Genomic DNA, 21,037 nt, shown 5'->3' with positions numbered 1-21,037 from the left:
CGTTAATGCATTACTTAATGAGTTGTTTATTGTCTTTTTCATGAGCTGCAACTCAAGAGAAGATTTGAAGGCTTTTGAATTTTTCTAGACCTTGGTCTTTTTCGAGACACAGAAATGGACTTATCGTCACTGGTTGTTGCTATGGCAACTACTAAATTCTGTATACAATTTTAACGTCCATGTTACCTACAGTACTAATTACAGTACAAGTGCTTTATTTGCTCAGCTGCCACAGGCAGGTCAATGAACAGAACTGTGAGCAATAAACCGACAACAAGTAAGAGGGAAATGTAGCTATAAACAGATAAAAAGTAAACGGATAAACTTTTGTATGTATGGTTTCTTTTATACCACGGTCAGGACTGAAGGGTGTATGCAATGCTGTTAGCCCTGTTAGGCTCGCACCTTTCTGCTACACTGAACTCTGCACAATGGCAGCTTGTGTTAGAGGGGAACCTGGCCAAATGTCATCTAAGGTGAGGCTTCTTTTTTTTTTTCCTTAAATAAATGACAGTCGTTGCATTGAAGGGTTTCATAAAATCAGCTGAAACAGGACGAAAGGCTAAAAGCATTCGTGACGGCGCATCGGTTTCAATAATGTGAAGGTGCAGCTGTTGTTCAGCTAATCCAGACAAATCATGATTAGTCATAAGAATTCTGCTGTACAAGCAAATGTTTCAGATTAGCTTAATTACATCTAATGACTGATAAATGTCCTTTAATTACAGGACTAATTCATCTGTGTATGTTAAACTGGTAATGTCAGTGCTTGACAAAATTCAAAGCCTGACAACGTTTAAGGTACATAGAGCGAGAAAAAGGATACTAAACCAGAGGTTCCTAAATATTTTGGACAAAAGACACTGAATGATCTACTGACTGAATAGACACCTTCTATTGATCTACTGGTTTGTTCGGAAGTTTTAGGAGAATACTCCAGTCTGCAGTGGTGTGACGTGAAAGCAAAGGAACCAGGTTTATACCTGTATAAATCCACATGATGTTCCTGCTTACCTTATTATGTACATCCAGAGGATTTAAAAGCAGAAAGTCACACTAATTAACAGACACACTAATGAGCTCTCTCTTCTCTCTGAAATCTCCGAGAGAGGCGTCATAAAAACCCAACAACATGTTGGGGGAAGGGTTAAAATGCCTCAGCAACAAGAAACACTGGAATAGACTATTTTAAGAGCTTAAGGACACTTTTACGCTGAAAACCAAAACCTCTTCCATTGATTAGTCTGAAAAACAACGCTAATCCGTTGCCAGGTGTGTGTAGAAATGACAAAACTTACAACACAAAGCTACATTAGCATTAGCCTCAAAGCTGAAGTACAGAAACTGTACGAGAAGCGTCAGGCTATTTGTTTTTTCTTTTTTTGTTTTTGTTCATCGGACCAAATCTGTCAAATTTCCTGAGCATTTAGCTCTAGCTTGGCTCAGTTTGCTAGCACACTAAACACTGCAGATGTCAAAGCAGCCTTGAGTATCATAAGCAGGAAGACAGCAGGTATTTCATGGGAAATTTTGAAAGATCTAATACAAATATTTAATGCTATACTACATAATATTCCCTGAAAAATTCACCTATCTAACTTCTAAAGTAATGACTTGTGGAACGTTTTCTGGTAGCGCAGGGTTTTACAGTAAATATAGAGATTTTAAGGCCTCAAATACGAACCTCTGAAATTCTGCACTCTGTTTATAAGGAAGAGCGACTTTATTTCCAGAAGGTATGAAGCAAATGTGAGCTGCTCGCTCAGGAAGCCTCCAGTGATTTCGCATGAATTGACCTATTAATAGCATGAAATTTAGCCAGCAGAACAAAAGTGACCGTATGAATCTGGCTAGTTCCCTGACACAAGCCAAAAACAGAATGAAGAAATAAAGGTAAAAGGTAAAAACTACAAGTCAAATACTTTTATCTACAGAGACGGAGACTAATCTGGATGATGCTGATGATCAGAGTGACAATCAGCTTAAAAATATAGAGGTAGGATGATGCAATAGATAATATATTTATATAAGATAAAATACTTTATACGTTTTATGAATCTGTGGATCTAGCAGGTTACAGTACAGGAGAAGGTTGACCTAAAACTTTTCTTGGCTTCCAAAATACAAGAACAAAGGGTGTGTTGTAGGGGTGTGGGTGTGTGTGCGATCGCTGACAGGAATTTTGGCTTTGTGGGTCACTGTACTGTACTCCTTTAATCTCTACAGTCTCTACACTCTGGTCCAAAGTACACTATTCTGTAAAATATGCAATATTTATAAGCTATTGTATACACTAGCATAAAAGAAATTCAAGTCTTTTTTCAAACTAGCCCTGGCTATGAAGGCAACATATGTAAGTCATTTACCTCAGGCTATGATATAAAATAGATCTCACTGAAACACTGAAAATGAGACACACACACACACACACAGAGAAAATTCAAGGCTCATACACTTTCACAAACACAATTATTATGTAAGGGCAGCCTTATACACTCCCACACACTTCAGATATAGCGAGCTTCAAACATACAGACACACACATCAGACATATCCAACCGACCGTACGGATCTAACCCTCAGAGCAACCTCAGAGCTCAATCTTCCATGCTTAATATTACGCAAACTGCAGTTCAGGAAAGTCATAATTCTAATAATCGCGTACGCCGCCTAGCTCTGCGTAGCTTTCCATTTCACTTGGCCGTCATTTTCGCTTCTTTCCTCTTTTAGCACATGATTAAACAAAGCAAAACGTCAGATATAGGCTACATAAATACACAAAGTGCACTCGTATTTCATCTCGCAAGCCCGCGGGCCTCTAGCCACGGAAGGCTTTTTTTCCCCCCTTCCCCGAGAAGCAAAATACACAGAACTGATCCGACTTCAACATCCTGTCACAGATCCTGTATTGTTTACGTTTACATGGTAAATGTGCAGCCAAAGTTTTTCCAATAAAACGGCGCACTTAATCATTTTTTTTAAACCCCTTTCTTCTGTCTTATCTGTATATTTTTTTAAATGGTAATAAACACATTATTATTATATTATATTCAACAGTAATATTGTTTACTATTTTAATCACAAGATATTCACAAGATTATATAAAAATGTGAGCAGGAAGTAATAATCGTATAATTAATACTTATATTAAGTAGCTAAAAGTAAATCAGTGTGTAGTCTGTCCGTCCGTCCGTCCATCCATCCATAGGGTCACAGGGAACCTGGAGTATATCCCAGGCAGCTCAGGGAAAGAGGAGAGGGACATCATGGATGTGGTGTCAACCTATTGCAGTTCACACACACACACACACACTCATTAACACATGGATGGCAATCAACCTACAATGTATGTCATGTCAGAGGAACCCCCCGAAACATGGGGAGAACATGCAAACTCCGCCCACACAGAGTGGAGGCAGGAATCGAACCCTCAACCCCCAGTATGATATAATATATGATTCCTATGGTGAAGTAAAAGTAATTAATGAATTAAACAAGGTTAGTTAAAGAGATTAATGCCTAATTAATGCTTATTATTTTCTAATTGAATGCTTTCATTATTATTAGCACACCTAGTGGAGCAGAAGGCTGTTTGTGTGTGTCATCCCCGTGGCATTGTGTCTGGTCGAAACCTGTCAGGACGCATCACTCACTTTTAGTGGGTCATTCTTTCTCTGTCCCTTCCTCTAGCGCTCTCTCTTTCTTTCTTTCTCTCTCTTTCTCTATCTCTTTCATTGTGCAGTTCGAGAAGGATCTGGGCCTGACTCTCTCTAACGAGACTGCTGTGTATTAAAGCCCTTGAGCTAGTGATGGAGAAAGAATAGGAAAGAGGAAGCAGGGTGGATGTGGAGAAGGAAATAAAGGGAGAAAGCAAAGCACAAGGGAGTGAAAAGTGGGGGAGTAAGTAAGTTACAGAGAGAAAGAGAGAGAGCAAAGGCTAACGAGAGGATGAGGGAATAGAAAAGAGAGAATAAGAAGTGCAATATAGAAGAATGTGAAAGTGAATCATCGTTCACCTGTCACTGTGGGCTATTATGAGAGAGGCTGAGTGTGACACTAAAAAGAAAAGTGTCTTAAAACCCTGTGATTAGTGTTGCGCTGTAATTATGCTGTAATTATGATAACTGGTTCTCTGCTCCATTGATAGCCTTTTCTGTTTGATTTTTACAAATAATTCTGCAGAGCCAAGAAAGATTTTTGCTGTTTGGGGATTTTTGGCTTTGTGTATAACTGATAGGAAGTGATAGACTACAATTGTAATGCTTATACTTGTTCATATCAAACGTTTCACATTCAATATATTGCCAACCTCTGCCTTTACATTCACATGAATGTAATATGGAGTTGGCCCGCCCCTTTGCAGCTATAACAGCTTCAACTCTTCTGGGAAGGCTTTCCACATGGTTTAGGGGTGTGTTTATGGGAATTTTTGACCATTCCTCTAGAAGCGCATTTGTGAGGTCAGGCACTGATGTTGGACGAGAAGGCCTGGCTCACAGTCTCCGCTCTAATTCATCCCAAAGGTGTTCTTTCAGGTTGAGGTCAGGACTCTGTGAAGTTCCTCCACACCAAACTCACTCATCCATGTGTTTATGGACCTTGCTTTGTGCACTGGTATGCAGTCATGTTGGAACAGGAAGGGGTCATCCCCAAACTGTTCCCATAAAGTTGGGAGCTTGAAGTTGTCCAAAATGTCTTGGTATGCTGAAGCATTAAGAGTTCCTTTCACTAGAACTAAGGGGCCAAGCCCAACACCTGGATAACAACACCTGAATTCAGTGATTTGGAGGGGTGTCCCAAAACTTTTGGCACAGTAGTGTATGTTTAGCAAGGAAGCATCATGCTTGTAGGCAGCTTGAGCGATTTTAGTCAAATTCAGTCTATTTCTTTAAGGAACAAATGCTGATGGTCCTTTATTGTGGTCACCCTCTAAACGGGTAAAACCTGAAAGTGCTTTGCCCCTTAATTGCAGCTTGCATCTGTTTATTTATTGAATTGTTCTTTACCAGTTTACATAATGACAATGTCAAGCAAAAAACAAGCTTGCTGCCAATATTTAATATACGACTTTATTCATGTGATGGATCTGCTGCCACTGGCCGTGCGTCTTTCCAAAACCGAAATGAAACCTACAACAATAATATGAAACCCTTTCTAATACTATTCCATGAAAGAAAATAATCTGTGGGTTAATAATCAGAGGAATGTCTAATGCCTTCTGGATTTAGGAGGGCAAAATCCTCTTTCACACACACACACACACAATCACCTCACCTCAGGCTTCCCTTTTTCTCAATTGTTCTAAATTCCCTTAAGAACCTCAACCAGAGATTCCTAAACCGCAAAGCCAACAAACAAAGTACAGCTGCAAAAGTGTGTGTCTGTGTGTGGTGTGTGTGTTCTAGGGATTGTAAACACCTATGGAATAATGGAGAACATCTGGAAGATTTAAGCGATGTGTTTAATTTTCATTTTTGCGCTTCATTATACGTCTAAGCACCCATTTGTTTAAGCATGTTTTTTCCCCTCTTGCTAATGGTACAACATCAAACACACACACACACAAATCCACCCCTATGCATATACATATCAGATCCATGCTACCTGATACACAAGGCCCAATATGTATACACATGAAAATGAAAATGCAGTTTTCATTCTACGTCAGACATGTAATTCTACACACACACACACACACACATACAGTATATATATAGGTGCCCATACCTGTTTGGCAAGATTAATATGTGTCTCTATGTATAGCTGACACACACACACACACACACAGAGTGAGGTCAGTCTCCAATGTTTAACCAGTGAACTCAGACACAGTACACACTGTACAGCCATTAAACCACCTTTGATCATCTAAACCCACCATCCACCTGACACAAACACCACGGACATTGCATAACTGTGTGTGTTTGTGTGTTGGATTCAGATCAAACACACACACACACACACACACACACACTCTGAATGTACTTTTTGGATGATCATATCCAGCATTCACTTTTTATTTGGTATTTATTCATTCATCAAAATTCATTGAAGCCTTTTCATACATCGAACCCAGGACCAGTTCTGGGTTGGTTTGGGGGCAGGGCTCACAATTGCAGGTTTCTCTATCTAGCCACGTTCCTCATTTTGTATAAGTACAGGGATCAATAATATTTCTCAGACAATCAAAACACATATACAAACATCCCTGACCCAACTCCTCTTATCTCTGTAGCATGGGTCGGTGCCTTGGCTATGGGGATGATCTTCTTCTGCTCCCCTGTGGTCAGCATGTTCACCGATCACTTTGGGTGCAGGAAGACGGCAGTGGGCGGAGCCTTCGTCGCCTTCTTGGGACTCCTCAGCAGCTCGTTCGCCACGTAAGGCGTCGTTTACATGATCATCCTTAAAATGCAAATCACGTTGTCGTCATGACTACTATCATGATGTTACTATAGAAACGATAAAGCATTAGTACAAGCGCATTTTTATATACCATGCAGATGGAAATATTGTATATATAATTCCATCTCTCTCTCTCTCTGTCCGTTGCAGGACGCTGGGACTTCGTTATTTCACTTACGGCATGCTGTTTGGCTGCGGCTCATCTTTCGCATTCCAGCCATCGCTGGTCATCTTGGGGCACTATTTCCGTCGCCGTCTAGGTCTGGCGAACGGTGTGGTGACGGCAACAAGCAGCCTCTTCACCATCGCGCTGCCAGTGCTCCTAAAGAAGGTCGTAGGTCCTCTGGGCCTCTCCAGAACCTTCCAGATCCTCAGCCTCTTCATGCTGGTTCAGTCACTGCTGGCGTTCTCCTTCCGACCACTGATTCCTTCAGCTGGGGCAGGCTCCCAGGGGCCTGCCGGAGATCAGGGATCCACAGCGGGAACTCGGTGGAGGAGGGGTGTGATGAAAGTGAAGAAGTATTTCAACGCCCGTGTGTTCAGGGTGGCTACATACCGAGTGTGGGCTTTCGGAGTGGCCACAGCTGTTCTGGGATACATGGTGCCCTATATTCACTTGGTAAGAGGATTATTTTCGGATCGTTTATTGACGATTCACGCTAAAGTGTCAGGACTGCATGTGTCCCTCTGTGCTGTGCTGCGGATGTGTATTGGATTCAGATTCAGATTCAGTTGCAGCCTTGAATCTACACAAAATATCCCATGATGTTGAAAAGAAGAAAATCAGTAAAATTCTTGAGGCTGTGATTGCATAAGTAATCACCTCTGTTGCTGTGAAGGAAAGAGACATGGATACAGCATCATGTTTGAGGCTCGCTGTTGAAGAATGATACATTATTAATGGTCATTAGCACATTTTGCCAGTAGTCGAGTTTATGGCTCTGGGTTTATTGCTCTATAGTGCCCCCTAGCGGAATAACAGCTTTTTTTTTTAATCATTCACTCCATGAGACAATTTTGACTTTCTTATAAAGGCTTAGAACTTTTATTAAGGCTGGTCCTAGTCCTCAAGACATACGTTTGGCATCACTGAGCAAATGATACTACACAAAACTACCAGATTGTCCTCCACATTTTGGCGATAATTGTTACTAGAACAATAAATTGTCATGAAACGAAAGTCGCGCAATAGAGTCTTGTTCTCTTTTAATATTTTCACGGTGTGTGTTTGAAATGTTATACGGATTTGGGAGGAAAAAAAGTAAGGGAAAAAGTACAGACTTGTTTTTAAGACGGTTATATAACACTTCAGTTATTGCATGTCAGTGTGCAAAGCAGTCATGAAAGTGGTTTTACATTCTCTTGGAGGACAAGGTAAGACAACAGAATTTTCTTTGCTAACATTGTAGTAGTAGTAGTTACACATATATAACAACATATAATACTTTTTACGAAGAAAGACGCACATGGACACAAATGAGAGGAAGATAAAAAACCAAACTGTAGCAGAATCCATTTCTGTGAACATTATGAACTGTGTGTGTGTGTGTGTGTGTGCAGTAATAACATTTATCATCTCCTATCCCGGACAGAGCTTTTTCTGTGCATGATAATCTCCGTGATGTAAACAGGACACTGTAATGTAATCAAACTTCCATTAAAGATATTTACATCAGCAGTGTGTTACTGCTGGACCCTTAGTACTACACAATGCATACACACAACCCACTGTTCCAACTTTCGCGTGAATGGAGATGCTATAGTAGTGTGAGATTTGTGAAATAAACATTGTGTGCGTTTCATCTCGTGTGGGTTGTGATTGTTATGCTGGTGTGTGTGTGTGTGTGTGAGGGAGCTTTTTCATTTAAATGTTTGATATTGTGTGTAAATATACGTGTATAAGCATTGGTGTAGTGACCTGGGGATGTGAGTCTGAAGGACAGGTGTGTGTGTGTGTGTGGTTTTTATGTAAAAGTTTGAGAGTGTGTGTCTATATGTGTAGGTTTTGTGAGTCTTGTTTTCCAGCTGTGTGTTTCTGTATTGTTTGTGTCTTTGGGGGTGTGTGGATAAATGTGTGTGTGTGTTTATCTGAAGGTGTGTTCACATTCCGGATGTGGGTGTGTGTGTTGTAGATGCTTGTTTTGGGAGTTTGTATGTGATCCAGATGTGTGTGTATGTTGTGCATGTGTGTTTGGGGGTGTATCCTTTTTTTCTGACAGTGTGTGAATGTTTATGTGTATACATTTGTGTGTGTTTGTACTTATTTGAAAGTGTGCGCACATTCCGGATGTTGTGTGTGTGTGTGTGTGTGTTGGAGATGTTTGTGATCCGGATATGTGTGTGTATGTTGTGCATGTGTGTTTGGGGGTGTGTGTGAATGTATGTGTGTGTTTGTGTGTATCGGATGTTGATGTGGCCGTTTTTGTGCTGTACTGATGAAGTCATAAAGACGAGAAGCCCCTCCCCTTCCCACCTGCCGGCATGTTATTGAAGGCTTGGGATCGAAATGTAAACATTTCCCCCGGCTTTTGTTGTACATTCGTATGTCTGAAAGCGAAAGAGAGCGAGAGTGTGTGTATGTGTCTGTGTGCTTTTTAATGCATCGGAACACACAAATAGCTCTTAAAACACATCATGAGAATGCTGTGTGCAAAAGTTTGTGCACCCCAGCTAAAACACAAATATTAACACATAGTTACTTTATATTTAGTCTCAGAACATCTCAGGCCTTAATCGTCTCATTAGGCTAGTCAAGAATTGACACTGTCTGCTGCTGACCATTCCAGAGTGTAGTAAATTCTCTGACTCTTCGTATCTTGTGCTGACACTCGACAACAACGGATTGGGGTAATTAAGGATCTGAAAATGAATCAGATTGATGACTACAATGCAGAGGAAGGCTAGAAATATATATCAAAGCACATCAAGCTTGTCTTTCCACTGTCTGAAAAGTCATTAGACAAGGCAGCTAAAAACGGATCTGGAAAAAATAGAAATGGAAGTATTCTCAGAGCTTCTGGTATAGAAAATAAATCAACACAATCTGACCAATCAGAATTGAGGATTCAGTTATTAAGCATTAACATTAATAAATTGTGTAGACCTTCTATGAAGTTCTTTTTCTTGACCGATTCCGTTTTGTTCTTTTTTTTCTGTGTGCTAAGACTACATACTAAATATAAGTATTTGTGTGACAGATCAACTTTGTGAAGGAGCAGTTTGGGGAGACGCAGAAGGAGTGGGTGCTGCTGGTGTGCATCGGGGCTTCCTCAGGAGTAGGTCGTCTGCTTTTTGGCAAAGTGGGAGACCTCATTCCTGGAGTCAAAAAAATATACTTGCAGGTGCTTATTCATTATTTATTAAGTCCATACATAGGTTCTTGATTGCAAAGTCAGTCTCTGGTTTTGTGTATCTGGTTCAATGAACAACTCTCTTTTTGTCTGGTTGTATAGGTGGCCTCGTTCATGACTCTAGGCCTGATGTCGATGATGATCCCGCAGTGCCGTGTGCTTGAGGGCCTGATGGTGGTGTGTGTGTTCATGGGACTGTGTGATGGCTGCTTCATCACCATAATGGCCCCCATTGCTTTTGAGTTGGTAGGGCCCATGCAGGCCTCGCAAGCCATTGGTTACCTGCTGGGCCTCATGGCTGTTCCAATGACAGCAGGCCCACCAATTGCAGGTGAGTACTGGCAGTTTACACATCCCTCCAGCTAGATTTACAATATAGTATAGTAAGGTAAAAACAACAAATCCAGCAAAACTAACTCATTAATACCAGTACTACAAACTAAACTGAAGAAACCAGCTACTCCATAGAAAAGTATGGAACTGAAAGGCTGTTGGACAAATACAAATACCAGAAACAAGACTGGGGAGCACAAAAGGTTGGACACTGATGTTTGGTAAGAAGGTCTGGTGCAAATGTGGCGTTACAGTTCATCCCTAAGGTGTTCAGAGCGGATGCGGTCAGGGCTCTCTGCAGGTCAGTTGAGTTCTTCCAGTCCGACTTTGACAAATCATGTCTTCATGGACCTTCCTTTGTACATGGAGTGTTACCATTCAGGAACAGGTCTAGGGCTGTTACAGTGAACGAAAATCTTAATGGCGCAGCATACAAAGACATTCTAGACAATTGTATTCTTACAACTTTGTGGCAACTGTTTTGAGAAGACCCTCATATTGTAGATACTAGTGAACAATAAAACTGGACCACCATGTCAAAACCAAAAACACTAGAAGAGGGCTGTCCAATCTTATTCACAAAGTGCTCGTGGGGGTGCAGGTTTTTTTCCGGACCAAGCAGAAACCAAACCTGAGTCCACCGAAAGCATGTTTGTTTGACAACACGTCTTGTTCATATCTTTAAGGTAAATGATGCATGGTGATGTAATGATGATATACACCCCATCACAACCATTGCTCCTCATTTTAGGAGGTTACTGAGTATAATGAGTTATGACTGCTTGTTACTATAACTTGCAATGGTGGAACAGGAGGATCTGATGAGTTTTGAGTCAACACATATGGAGTCAGCAGGTAATGTGGAAGATGTTAAGGAGCTACCTGGGCCAAGCAGGCAGAGCAACTCATGGTGATGTGCCAGTTAGAGCAGGTTTATTCCTCAGGTCTTACTCTGGGAAGCACTTGCAGCTGACAGAAATCAGGCATTCATGCTATGCATTTACATTTACATTTCTTATCCAGAACGACTTACTTTTCATCTCATTTTATACAACTGAGGATTAAGGGCCTTGCTCAAGGCCCCAGCTTTCGCACCTTGGTGGACCTGCATACAACCTTCCGATCAGTAGTCCAACACCTTAACCACTGAGCTACCACATCCCCCTATGGGCCATAGCCAATGGAAGTAATATTGTCATACTTACAATCCTGACCAGGTTAAGTGGGCAAGCCTCCGATGTTTCAAAAGAGACTTGCAAATATCTGCCACAGGCAACCTTTTGTCCATTCATTAATAGTGATGCAGGCACCACAGCCCACAGTGGTCATGATCCATTTGGTCCACTGCCTGAGAGGAAGAATCCATGACTCTTTTGCTAGGAGATGTTATTTACAAATGCCATGGGTTCACTAGTATGAGAGACTATTATTGAGGAGCTATTAATATAAAAGGCTTCATCCACCCTGAATAGGCAAGAAAATACCTTTTAGCAGTAGGTGTTGTCATACAAATCCAGAAGCATGGCCAGAGCATCTGTTTGTTGTGGGGACTTGAGGCAGGACACCCCTATGAATCATGAGGTTTTTTTGGGTTGGGAGGCAGTGAAGGCCAAAAAATTTTAGCCTCTTTTTGTCAAAGCAACTGATTGGAATGCCAACATATCTTCCTTTTCCTCAGGTTCAAGACAGGTTGTGCAGATCAGTGCAGAGATTGAACATGTCCTTTTATTGTTAGCTGCACACAGCTAGACCTGATGCGAATCAACCTGCTCCAACTTGCACCTCACCACGAGTTGCTCCACCCCCTTGCCCAGGTGGCTCCTTAACGTCTTCCTCATTACGTTCTGACTCCATATGGGGTACCTTAGTGAACTCTGAGTATAGCTGTTACACCATTGCTCCAGGGATTCTTTTAAAGAAACACTTTGAGGAAACACTTTGAGAAAAACCTAGCCAAGTGAGGGACATGTCCTAATACAGCCCTGACCCAATGTTGAGGACAGAGACACAGATGAGGCCTTGATGTCCAAGAATGACAGTTCACTCCTAACAAAAGCATCACCTTCAGGCTGCATTAGTGCTATTTTAGCTTGAATTATTCACTGATCGTTTCGATTGGGAATTCCTTAGGGTACAGTTTCAACTCTTATGTATGCTCACAATATGCATGGAACTTGAATGCCCTGAATTTTACTATGCATATTACATTGTTGCTGAGGCCACTATACATTGCAAGAGTTCAATAAGCAGGCACATATAAAGGAATGTTCTTCCTAGACGTATTTATCCAAATTTGATTTGTGATGATCCTAAAGTATGTGTTCTCTCACACTCTGAGACAGAGTGGACTTAAAAGTGTACTCAAGGAGTTTAACTTAACATACACACTGCCTTCAGTGCACAGGATATAGAAGGTTTATATTTGAGGCTAAGATCCAGGCACAGCATGGTGTCGTCCTCAGTTACCCTCAGGTTGCCAAGCCCACACACACACACACACACACACACACACACACACACGAGTATATATGTGTGTGTGGAAGTACACACTTTTGGCCAGATCTGGAACATTACGCATTACATTTGCTCCAGTTCCAGGACCATTAGGGGAATCTATGGAGCGTTAAGGGCTCTTCTGGGAATTTTGTGTGGCTTTTCCGTGAATAGTTGGCTTTCTGTTTTGTTTGGCTCCTGTTGTGATAGAGTGATAGATTCGGGATAGACAGACATAACAGGTAAAGGGTTAAAACAGTGAATAAACAAAGTGGAAAGACAGAATGGATGCTTAGGTAGATGGAAAACACTTAAAAAGGTACAAGGTTAAAAGGTTGTAGAGAACGATTCTTGGAAGGACAGGATGGATAGATGGAATTAAAAATAGACTGATAAACAAATGGATGGTTAAAAGGCTGGATAGACGAATTCATGGACTACACAGGTAGATGGAAAGACAGAGACAGACAATGTCAGATAGACAAAAGCAAAAACAGATGGAATCAATAGTACGAGGAAGGAAGAGAATGGATGGATGGAATGATCAGACGAACAGTTAGATGAATAAAGGGATTGATAGATTCATGGAAAGGTAATAGATAACTGAAAGGATAGACAGACTGATAGGCAGATAGATGGAAAGATAAATAGACAGATGAACAGATGGATGGATCAAAGTGTCTGCAAACGTTCGCTTTTTTGTTTAGTTTGGCTCTTGTTTTGTTGTTGTTCATTGATACTTGGCAACCCGGTCGAACCCCCTCCCGCTAACAGATCAACTCATTTCTCCATGTTGTTGCTCTGCCCCCTACTGAGAGTCTCCCTGTGCATTCTGAAAGTTTAGACTCTAGTGTCTGACTATTAACTGGCACTGTACTCCCTGTTCGCTGCTGTCACTGATTTGACTTTGAGCACTTGATGTTCTGATTCATCCCTCATGCCTGCGGTTTGGGACACGTCCGGGTTATGAGAACAAAAACATGTTTTTGTTTAGAAAGGTTAAATCTGCTCCACTTTAAACTTAGTGCAGGTGCACACTGTAGGGCCTCTTTTTTCTTCATCAGTCATCTTTCTCTTGTTCTTCTCTTTTGGATGTCTCTGCTTTTTCTTTCCTTCCTTCCTTCCTTCCTTCCTTCCTTCCTTCCTTCCTTCCTTCCTTCCTTCCTTCTATTCTGAATCCATCTATTCATTCATCCATCCATCCATTTCTCCAAGGAATCTCTTAATGGCTTTGCATAAAAGAAACTCTTACACAGATCCAGACATTGTGTGTTGTGTTTTTAAAGAAAAGTGATGCAATATTTTCAGAAACATTTAGAATTATTCCCTGATCTAAATCTAATCTCCCCACCAGGCCTTCTTCATGATCACTTCAAGGATTACCACGTGGCTTTTTACCTGGCCGGCGTTCCCCCTCTGGTCGGAGGCATAGTCCTGTTCTTTGTGCCGTTGGTCTTCAGGCACGCTCATAGGAAACAAAGCAACACGTGTGACCCGAGCACACACAGCATGCTGAAGAACTGCATCAACGGAGACGTGCTGCCCGGATACACTGACACCGAAACACAACAAGAGCTGCACTGAGGTGAGACAGAGGCAGTAATGGAGGAAAGATTGGAAAATTGATCCCAAGGCATGCAACACTTGGAACGATGTCATTATAGAAAACTTGTCACGTACATGGAGAAACACAGAGGCGGATACAAAGTACAGGTTGTTTTTATTTATTAACAAAGACAAGGGTTAAAAGGCAGGTCAAGAACAGAACAAGTTTGAGATAGTAAATGTAGCATGCAACAACACGCAACTATGGCTAGGATAATACAAACAAAACAAAGCATCAGGTGTAACGAAGACAGGAAACAGGTGAGACAAAGGCATCAAAAATGCAATAAACAGGAGGCTAAGTGACAAACACGCAGAATGTACACTTCACAAAGATTATGACACACACAGCTTTAGCACCCAAGCGTGAGGCGGAGATTCATGACATAACTAAATAGATGGGGCGGAGTGAAACAGACACGTTACAGAGAAAACATAAAGAAAAAACATTCTCCGTCATGAAGATTTTCCTGTGGTGGAAGGCAGTAGTGTACAGCTTTACAACCTGGGACTCAGCACTTCCATATTTATTAAATAAATGCCAAAGCATTTCTCTGTTTTTCATTAAAATACATTGAACGACAGTGCACTAATCTGTACTGTAGCTGCATGCAATGTATAAGTGTTTCATTCTCTCTTTATTTGTCTGTCTCCTCCTGTCTCTCTCTCTTCAGGTCATTCACTTCACCCAAAGTCCATCATCTGTGCATGAGATCTCTGTCCTCGGCTCAGAAGTCAGCCCCAAACTCCTCACCTCAGTGCCCTTTCCCTTAAATAGTAAAGATCTGCGTGGATTTTTCATACTCTTTTATCCCCCTCTTGGACACCACATGTCCCCATCCCTCTGCTCGCTGTGGGATTTTAACAGTCTGGTCCCTGATGGCTTCTAAGAAGGAGCCGAAGCCTGAAGGAACACCGATTGACACATAAGAACAGCGAGCACCGATCAGTAGGAAACGCTGTTGCCTTTGAATTGAACTAAAAGGAAGAATCCTTTACCTTTTTTCCTTTACATGTGCCCTTTTTTTCAATCCACTGTGTCCACAGAACAGTTGCCGTTTAACAGAGATTTATTATTTTTTTCTAGCCTGTGATTTTGTTCTAATATTTTTAAGGAATTAATGTTCTTTTACTCATTTCTTGATCTTTTTTTATCTACTGTGGATTCAGATCTATTGGTAAAACCAGTGTTATTATATAATCATAGAGCATTGTCGCTGTTCTTCAGCCAAATTGATAATCCTAATTGAGCTTTAGAAAAAAATGACTTTAGTTTCTGAGATTTTAGTAGAAACGTTTTAATCGAAAACCTTTTCTAATAGTACAAAGTCTTAAATTCCAACCATTTAGCGAACAGTTCTTTCCAATTCCTACATGAATTTCTTTGATTTTTTATTTTTTTCTTTAATCTAGGAATCTTTAACCTTTGTTGGAAGTGAAGTCCAACTTTTATGGGTCTATCAAACATCACTGGTGTTAAATAGAAGCTTTTTTAAATATTTATATATACTAGCTATATAAACTAGCCAACCATTTTAGCTCACATAAAACGAACAGGTTTGTCTGAGAAATTCAGAATACTTTTTGGTGCATTTTCCAATTTATTTTTTTATATTGTTTCTTTACCATTCTCTATTTAAAGTGAGATTCAAAGGAGTGAAAAACAGATAAGAACTAAAATTTGAGAAGGTATTCAGGCTACAATGTCCAATTTCTCAGACCAATCATTTGGAACGTCTGGGCTTAACAAACCAGAACTAATTGAGGTCACACCCGACACGTGAAGCGTAGCATCAGGACCTTAATCACTTCTATTTTTCAATCCAGAGGTGCGTTAAAATCATTTCAGGCTCGAGCTTTTGCATGCGTGATTTTCCGCAGACCTATTTCCGCAGGATCTATTCTATGCAGCAACAAATCTCATACCAGTGCCAATATTTTAGAGCCAGTTAGTCACTCTGTGGCAGTACACTATGCTGATATTTCCTGCTAACTTGCATTCCTCAAAAACGCCCATGTTTCTCATTCATGGATTAAGTTAAAAAACATTCATAGGAAAAAAACATCATTTTCTCATAATCTCATGATTTTTTTTTTGTTATAAAATTTAGACTTGTTTAGACTTCCTTTGCTCATCTAATTGTCTTATTAACTAATCTATCATGCTAGTAGTGTCCGTTTTAGACATTTTTGCTATTTCCTCTGTCAGATAAGAGGCGTTTTCATTGGCCATTGCAAACAGGAGCAGTTCATATCATTGGTTGCTTTCCCTCAGACCTTTTATTTTATTGCTTGCCGGTTGCTGTGTTATCACTATGGAAACACATTGTAGGATGCAAAACAAACAGAATCCAACCCAAACATACCTCAGTAGCTTCTTCTTAGCTAGAAAACTGCTCTTGGTAACTCATAGGAAATGTTGAAAGGTTGAAGTTGGAATAAATAAACTATAGGTCATTGTATATAGATATACTGTAATCATAGAGGTCAATCTTGTGTTCCTGAAGCTTTATGTAATCATATTGCAGCGTCCATGTTTTGTAGCTTTGACCAATTCAGATTGAAGACAAACACAGTATTGGTAGCAAGCTAGTAGCAAGTTTTTCATATTCTTCATGTCTTTTTAGCAAAGTATCATGTTAATGAAACTAGGACTATATCGATGACTCCCTGCTTTCTGTATGTCGAACCTCACAGTCTTTTTTTTTAAAGAACATCTGTTTTTGAGTCATTTATCATTCCTAAGCATTGGTGAATTGGAGATTAGTCCAATATCGACCAGTAGAAATTCTCAGCCTTGGTACATCCCCAACTTTAAAGACGTAAAACTGCATTGTCGTGTTAAAAAAAATAGATAATCTTTGAGCAGAATAGCAGGCATGTGCTGATAATATGGAAATGTTTTAACCACAACGAATTGCAAATACTATCTCCTGTTTGTTTTTTCTCCATTTATTGTCACATCGTAGGGCAAAGCCGGTTAAAATAGGTTAGCTTCACTTATGTTATAGTAGCTATAAACGTCTATCTCATTACTAGCTTATGCAACATATGCAACATGTTACAGAGAAATTGTAAAGCACAGAGCCTTCTGTCTTCAAGATTTGTTGAGGGTTCAATCTCTGACTGTTACGAAAGTGATTAGAATCCATCCAAATTGCTAAATACAACAGGATACTTACAGTATTTGTTACAATACTAACAACAGATTATACGTATTCACGTTTATATAAGCCGAGGTTTAGAAATTCGAAGGCAGCACGCGACACAGCATTCCTCTGAGGATTAAACTATATTTCCGAGCCTTAAAGGGATTGAGACGATAGTGCCGATTAAAAATAAAACGCTGAAGTTTATTTTAAATCAGAAAATTGCGTAATATTGGAAAACAGTTATAGTTATTGTGATATTTTATATCGGCCAAACCTGGTAGGAACAAGACACGCATACCTCAAAAAACGTACCTGTTAACGATACACACTGTTAATTTTACAGCTGCAGTTTAAGCCTCAATACAATCATCTCTCTCTCTCTCTCTCTCTCTCTCTCTCTCTCCCTTTTTTGTATTGCTCTCAGCACTAATTACCCTTTAATTAATCATACTTTTTTTAAACCACTAACAGCCTTTTCAGATTCAGAGCCTTTTGTGTGTGTGTGTGTGTGTGAGTGTGTCCCAAACTGTAGTGTCTCTCTCCAGACCTCAGGGATTCTATTTTCAGAAAGCTTTTCATGTCCAAACGTCCTCACATCAGTTTTGAGACATTTCTCCCGCATGCGTTATGGTACAGCAGATGTGTAAAGACTTCAGCTAAATGGAAAAAAAAAACAAAAAATACAAAATTTCCCAGATTATTTTCTCAGTCCATAAAACCCAAGGTAGTCAATCAATCATGTTTGGCTTCTGTATATCTGATTCATTTATTTTAATGCAGAGGTATTCCATTAATTAGACAATTTATGAAATATAATAATAATAATAATAATAATAATAATAATAATAATAATAATAATAATAATAATAATAATAAATTAAAATTAATAAATAAATAAAAAACAGTAGTAAAAAAAAAATGGAAAGGACAAATCCGGCTTGTTTTTGAAAGATTTTTTAAAATCTTTTCTGCCATTAAATCAGTTTCAGTTTTTTCGTTTAGAGTCTCTATAAATGCTTGGTGATCTGGGAAAACCCTTCGGATGTCATCGTGGCTGAATTCTGACAAAAGTTAGACAGAATATTGAGTTTTGACAAAAAAATTACCAAAATTTTTTTTTTTTTTTGCACCTCGATTTTCAACAAACCATAAACTTCATTTAATTCACCCCTAAAGATTCTAATTCATTTTCTTAACTTGCCTAGATACAAGAAAAGACTAGTTTTTGTGACTCAAAGCAGGTATAACACTAGAAATTTTATGAAAGTTTTGATCGTATTTAATTTGTTATATGTTCATTTTTTTACATGCTAGTTCCAGTTAATTAATTAAATGATCATTTTTGGGGGTAATCTTGAACTAGTAATGATAGAAAGAGAGATATTTCAGTTCAGGAAACCCTGTCCGATTTCTGAGATATATATTTAATCAAAATGTTGACAATTTCAGCATGTGCAGGGTTTTCCCACACCACCACACTTCCCTCTCTCTCGCTCTTTTTTTTTTAGCGTGAATAGATCACACATTTTGTCTTTGCAAATTAATTTGTTTTTCTTTCTATGTTAGTGGATATTTAGGCATTATCAGTTACAATCAACACAGTATTTACTGTCAAGGATGCTCTTACATCTACCCCATGTACCTTAATATAGTTCATTCTGTTCAGTATTTTTATTAAAATTAATTTCTGTATTCTTATTAATCTTGACATCCGTTCATCTGTTCTGTTTCGTTTTGTTGTAATTTGACATTCACAAGAATCTAATATTACCTCAGTTACCTCATGTCTGCATTTTTGGCCTTCCTGTTTCTGACCAATCAGTTCCAAGCTTTACAATTATGCAGATTTTATTTCCTCGAATCTTCTTCTAGTGAGCGAATACTAGATTTGCTCTTTTTATTATGTTGCATTTGTAAATAGCTTAAAAAATCGGATTTGCCTGGTAAAGTTGAGTATCACGGATATTTTTTTTTTTTTTTACAAATCTGCCCTTTCGATTATTAGCTAGTTTATTGATTTAATTTTTGGTTGATTCGATTTATATTTACACTGATTTGATTAACCTCATAGTAGCATTGTACTGTTTTTTTTTTTGTGCAGTTGATGTGTATATAAATAATACATTTTATTTTCTTGTAATTTTGTATGTATAGATATATATTTGCTAAGGCTTTACATTAGGATTTCTTCTCATGAACAAAATCTGAACTTCAGCAAAAATAAAGCACAAGTATTATTAACAAAGTAAGTTGTATTCATTCGTGTCTTTGCTTTACGCAGACGTTTGTTTAGAAATTCACTGAAATTGTGCGTTTAATTTTTTCTGTTTTGCTTGGAATTTTTGCCAGCAGTGTTGGCAGCTCTGTGTTTATTAAAATGCTTATATTCTTCGGCTTCATTTTATGAGCATCGGTTAACATAGGTGTTGATCCCTTAGCTTATTTTCTGTTTGTTTTTTAATGTTATCAAAGGTGTATTAATGCTGAAGTTCAGGATTTGCTTCGTGTCAGTTAAGGAAATCTTAATATAAAGCGTCATGATATATTTGGATCACTTTTATGCAATTTAGCTACAACACAGTGTCTTGGCTTTTGTAATGGAAATGTAGGAGGCACAATTTGGCCGGGGAAGGAAGATAAAATCAGTGTGATGTTTCATCCTGTGGATCGTGAGGGGGTGTGTCCTGAGCCTGTATGCAGATGAGCTCTGATTGGGGCGTGCCTTTGGAAGGCTGTAATTGCAGATGTGGGCGTGTTTTTGTGTCCTAATATGGAGATTTTTCCCTTTTTTGTTTTCAATTTAGACAAAACTGACTTACATTTCTGAGAAATTGTTATGTTAGAAATCACCGCTAATGCTAGTTAACTGACTTGTATGAGCTAGCTTGAAGTGAGCACTATTTCTGCCTACTCAGAAATATATTCAACGTCATATATATGCTTAAGGACACGCCCACCCGTTCCACTCAAAGACCCAATTGACGTTTCCTTATCCGACATGCTGTAAACCGTCATATATGGTGATCATCCTGGGAATTAATCGCATTGTTCCACCCTGGCCTTTAAAAATGTTTCTGTTTAAACTTTTATAGGAAGTATTATCTTAGCACCTTGAGAGTTTGTGTGGTGTTTTAGGCGATATTTTAGGAGACACGCGTTACCTACAGCTGCGTACTGCCTTCTAAAATGTCGCCTTTAACAATTAATCTTCAATATCACCTTAATGTTTTTTTTTTCCTTCATGTGTAAACAACAATGAATTAAAAGGACTAAAGTTATGCTGCTAGCTTTCTGTCATTTAGTTTTCATGTGAATAGTTTGCGTCTCTAGTGCACCTAATTGTTTTTTTTTTGTTTGTTTGTTTATTTGATATTAAACAGGCATTAAATGCCACAAGACTCTTTCTTTCCCCATTCATCAGCTTGAATTGAATTCTCTGTTTGGGAAAAAAAAATGTATGATGTTTTTACCCATAATTCCTTGCACTGGGGAGCAGTGAGACAGCAGAGGGCAACGTTGCACCGTCTTAAAGATCAACAGGTAAAAACACTGAGTTTGTCGGTGTGTTTTAATATACAATGGCTTTGGAAAGGATTCAGAATCATTTATTTTTCACACACTGTATTGTATATATAAAAAGTACATTTCAAGTGATTTTCCAGTTTATTAAAAATGCAAAAATAAAATGTTTAATTTAGA

At 39.1% G+C, this 21,037-nt stretch overlaps 1 protein-coding gene across 1 annotated transcript in view; it reads left to right on the top strand.

Annotated features, from left to right (window-relative positions):
* slc16a2 (solute carrier family 16 member 2) overlaps window positions 1-20,734 on the top strand; it is a 28,675-nt gene extending 7,941 nt beyond the window's left edge. Inside the window, exons 2-7 of the mRNA XM_058409699.1 lie at window positions 6,236-6,380; window positions 6,556-7,024; window positions 9,603-9,746; window positions 9,858-10,086; window positions 13,936-14,166; window positions 14,861-20,734. Coding sequence (XP_058265682.1) covers window positions 6,236-6,380; window positions 6,556-7,024; window positions 9,603-9,746; window positions 9,858-10,086; window positions 13,936-14,165 — 1,217 coding nt within the window. The 3' untranslated portion in view covers window position 14,166; window positions 14,861-20,734. The remainder of the gene's footprint in view (window positions 1-6,235; window positions 6,381-6,555; window positions 7,025-9,602; window positions 9,747-9,857; window positions 10,087-13,935; window positions 14,167-14,860) is intronic.
* The last annotated feature ends 303 nt before the right edge of the window (window positions 20,735-21,037 follow it).

This window comes from Hemibagrus wyckioides, linkage group LG02 (assembly GCF_019097595.1).
Source record: "Hemibagrus wyckioides isolate EC202008001 linkage group LG02, SWU_Hwy_1.0, whole genome shotgun sequence".
Lineage (NCBI taxonomy): Eukaryota > Metazoa > Chordata > Actinopteri > Siluriformes > Bagridae > Hemibagrus > Hemibagrus wyckioides.
Note: the sequence above shows the minus strand (reverse complement) of the source record. Positions and strands in the feature narration are given on the sequence as shown.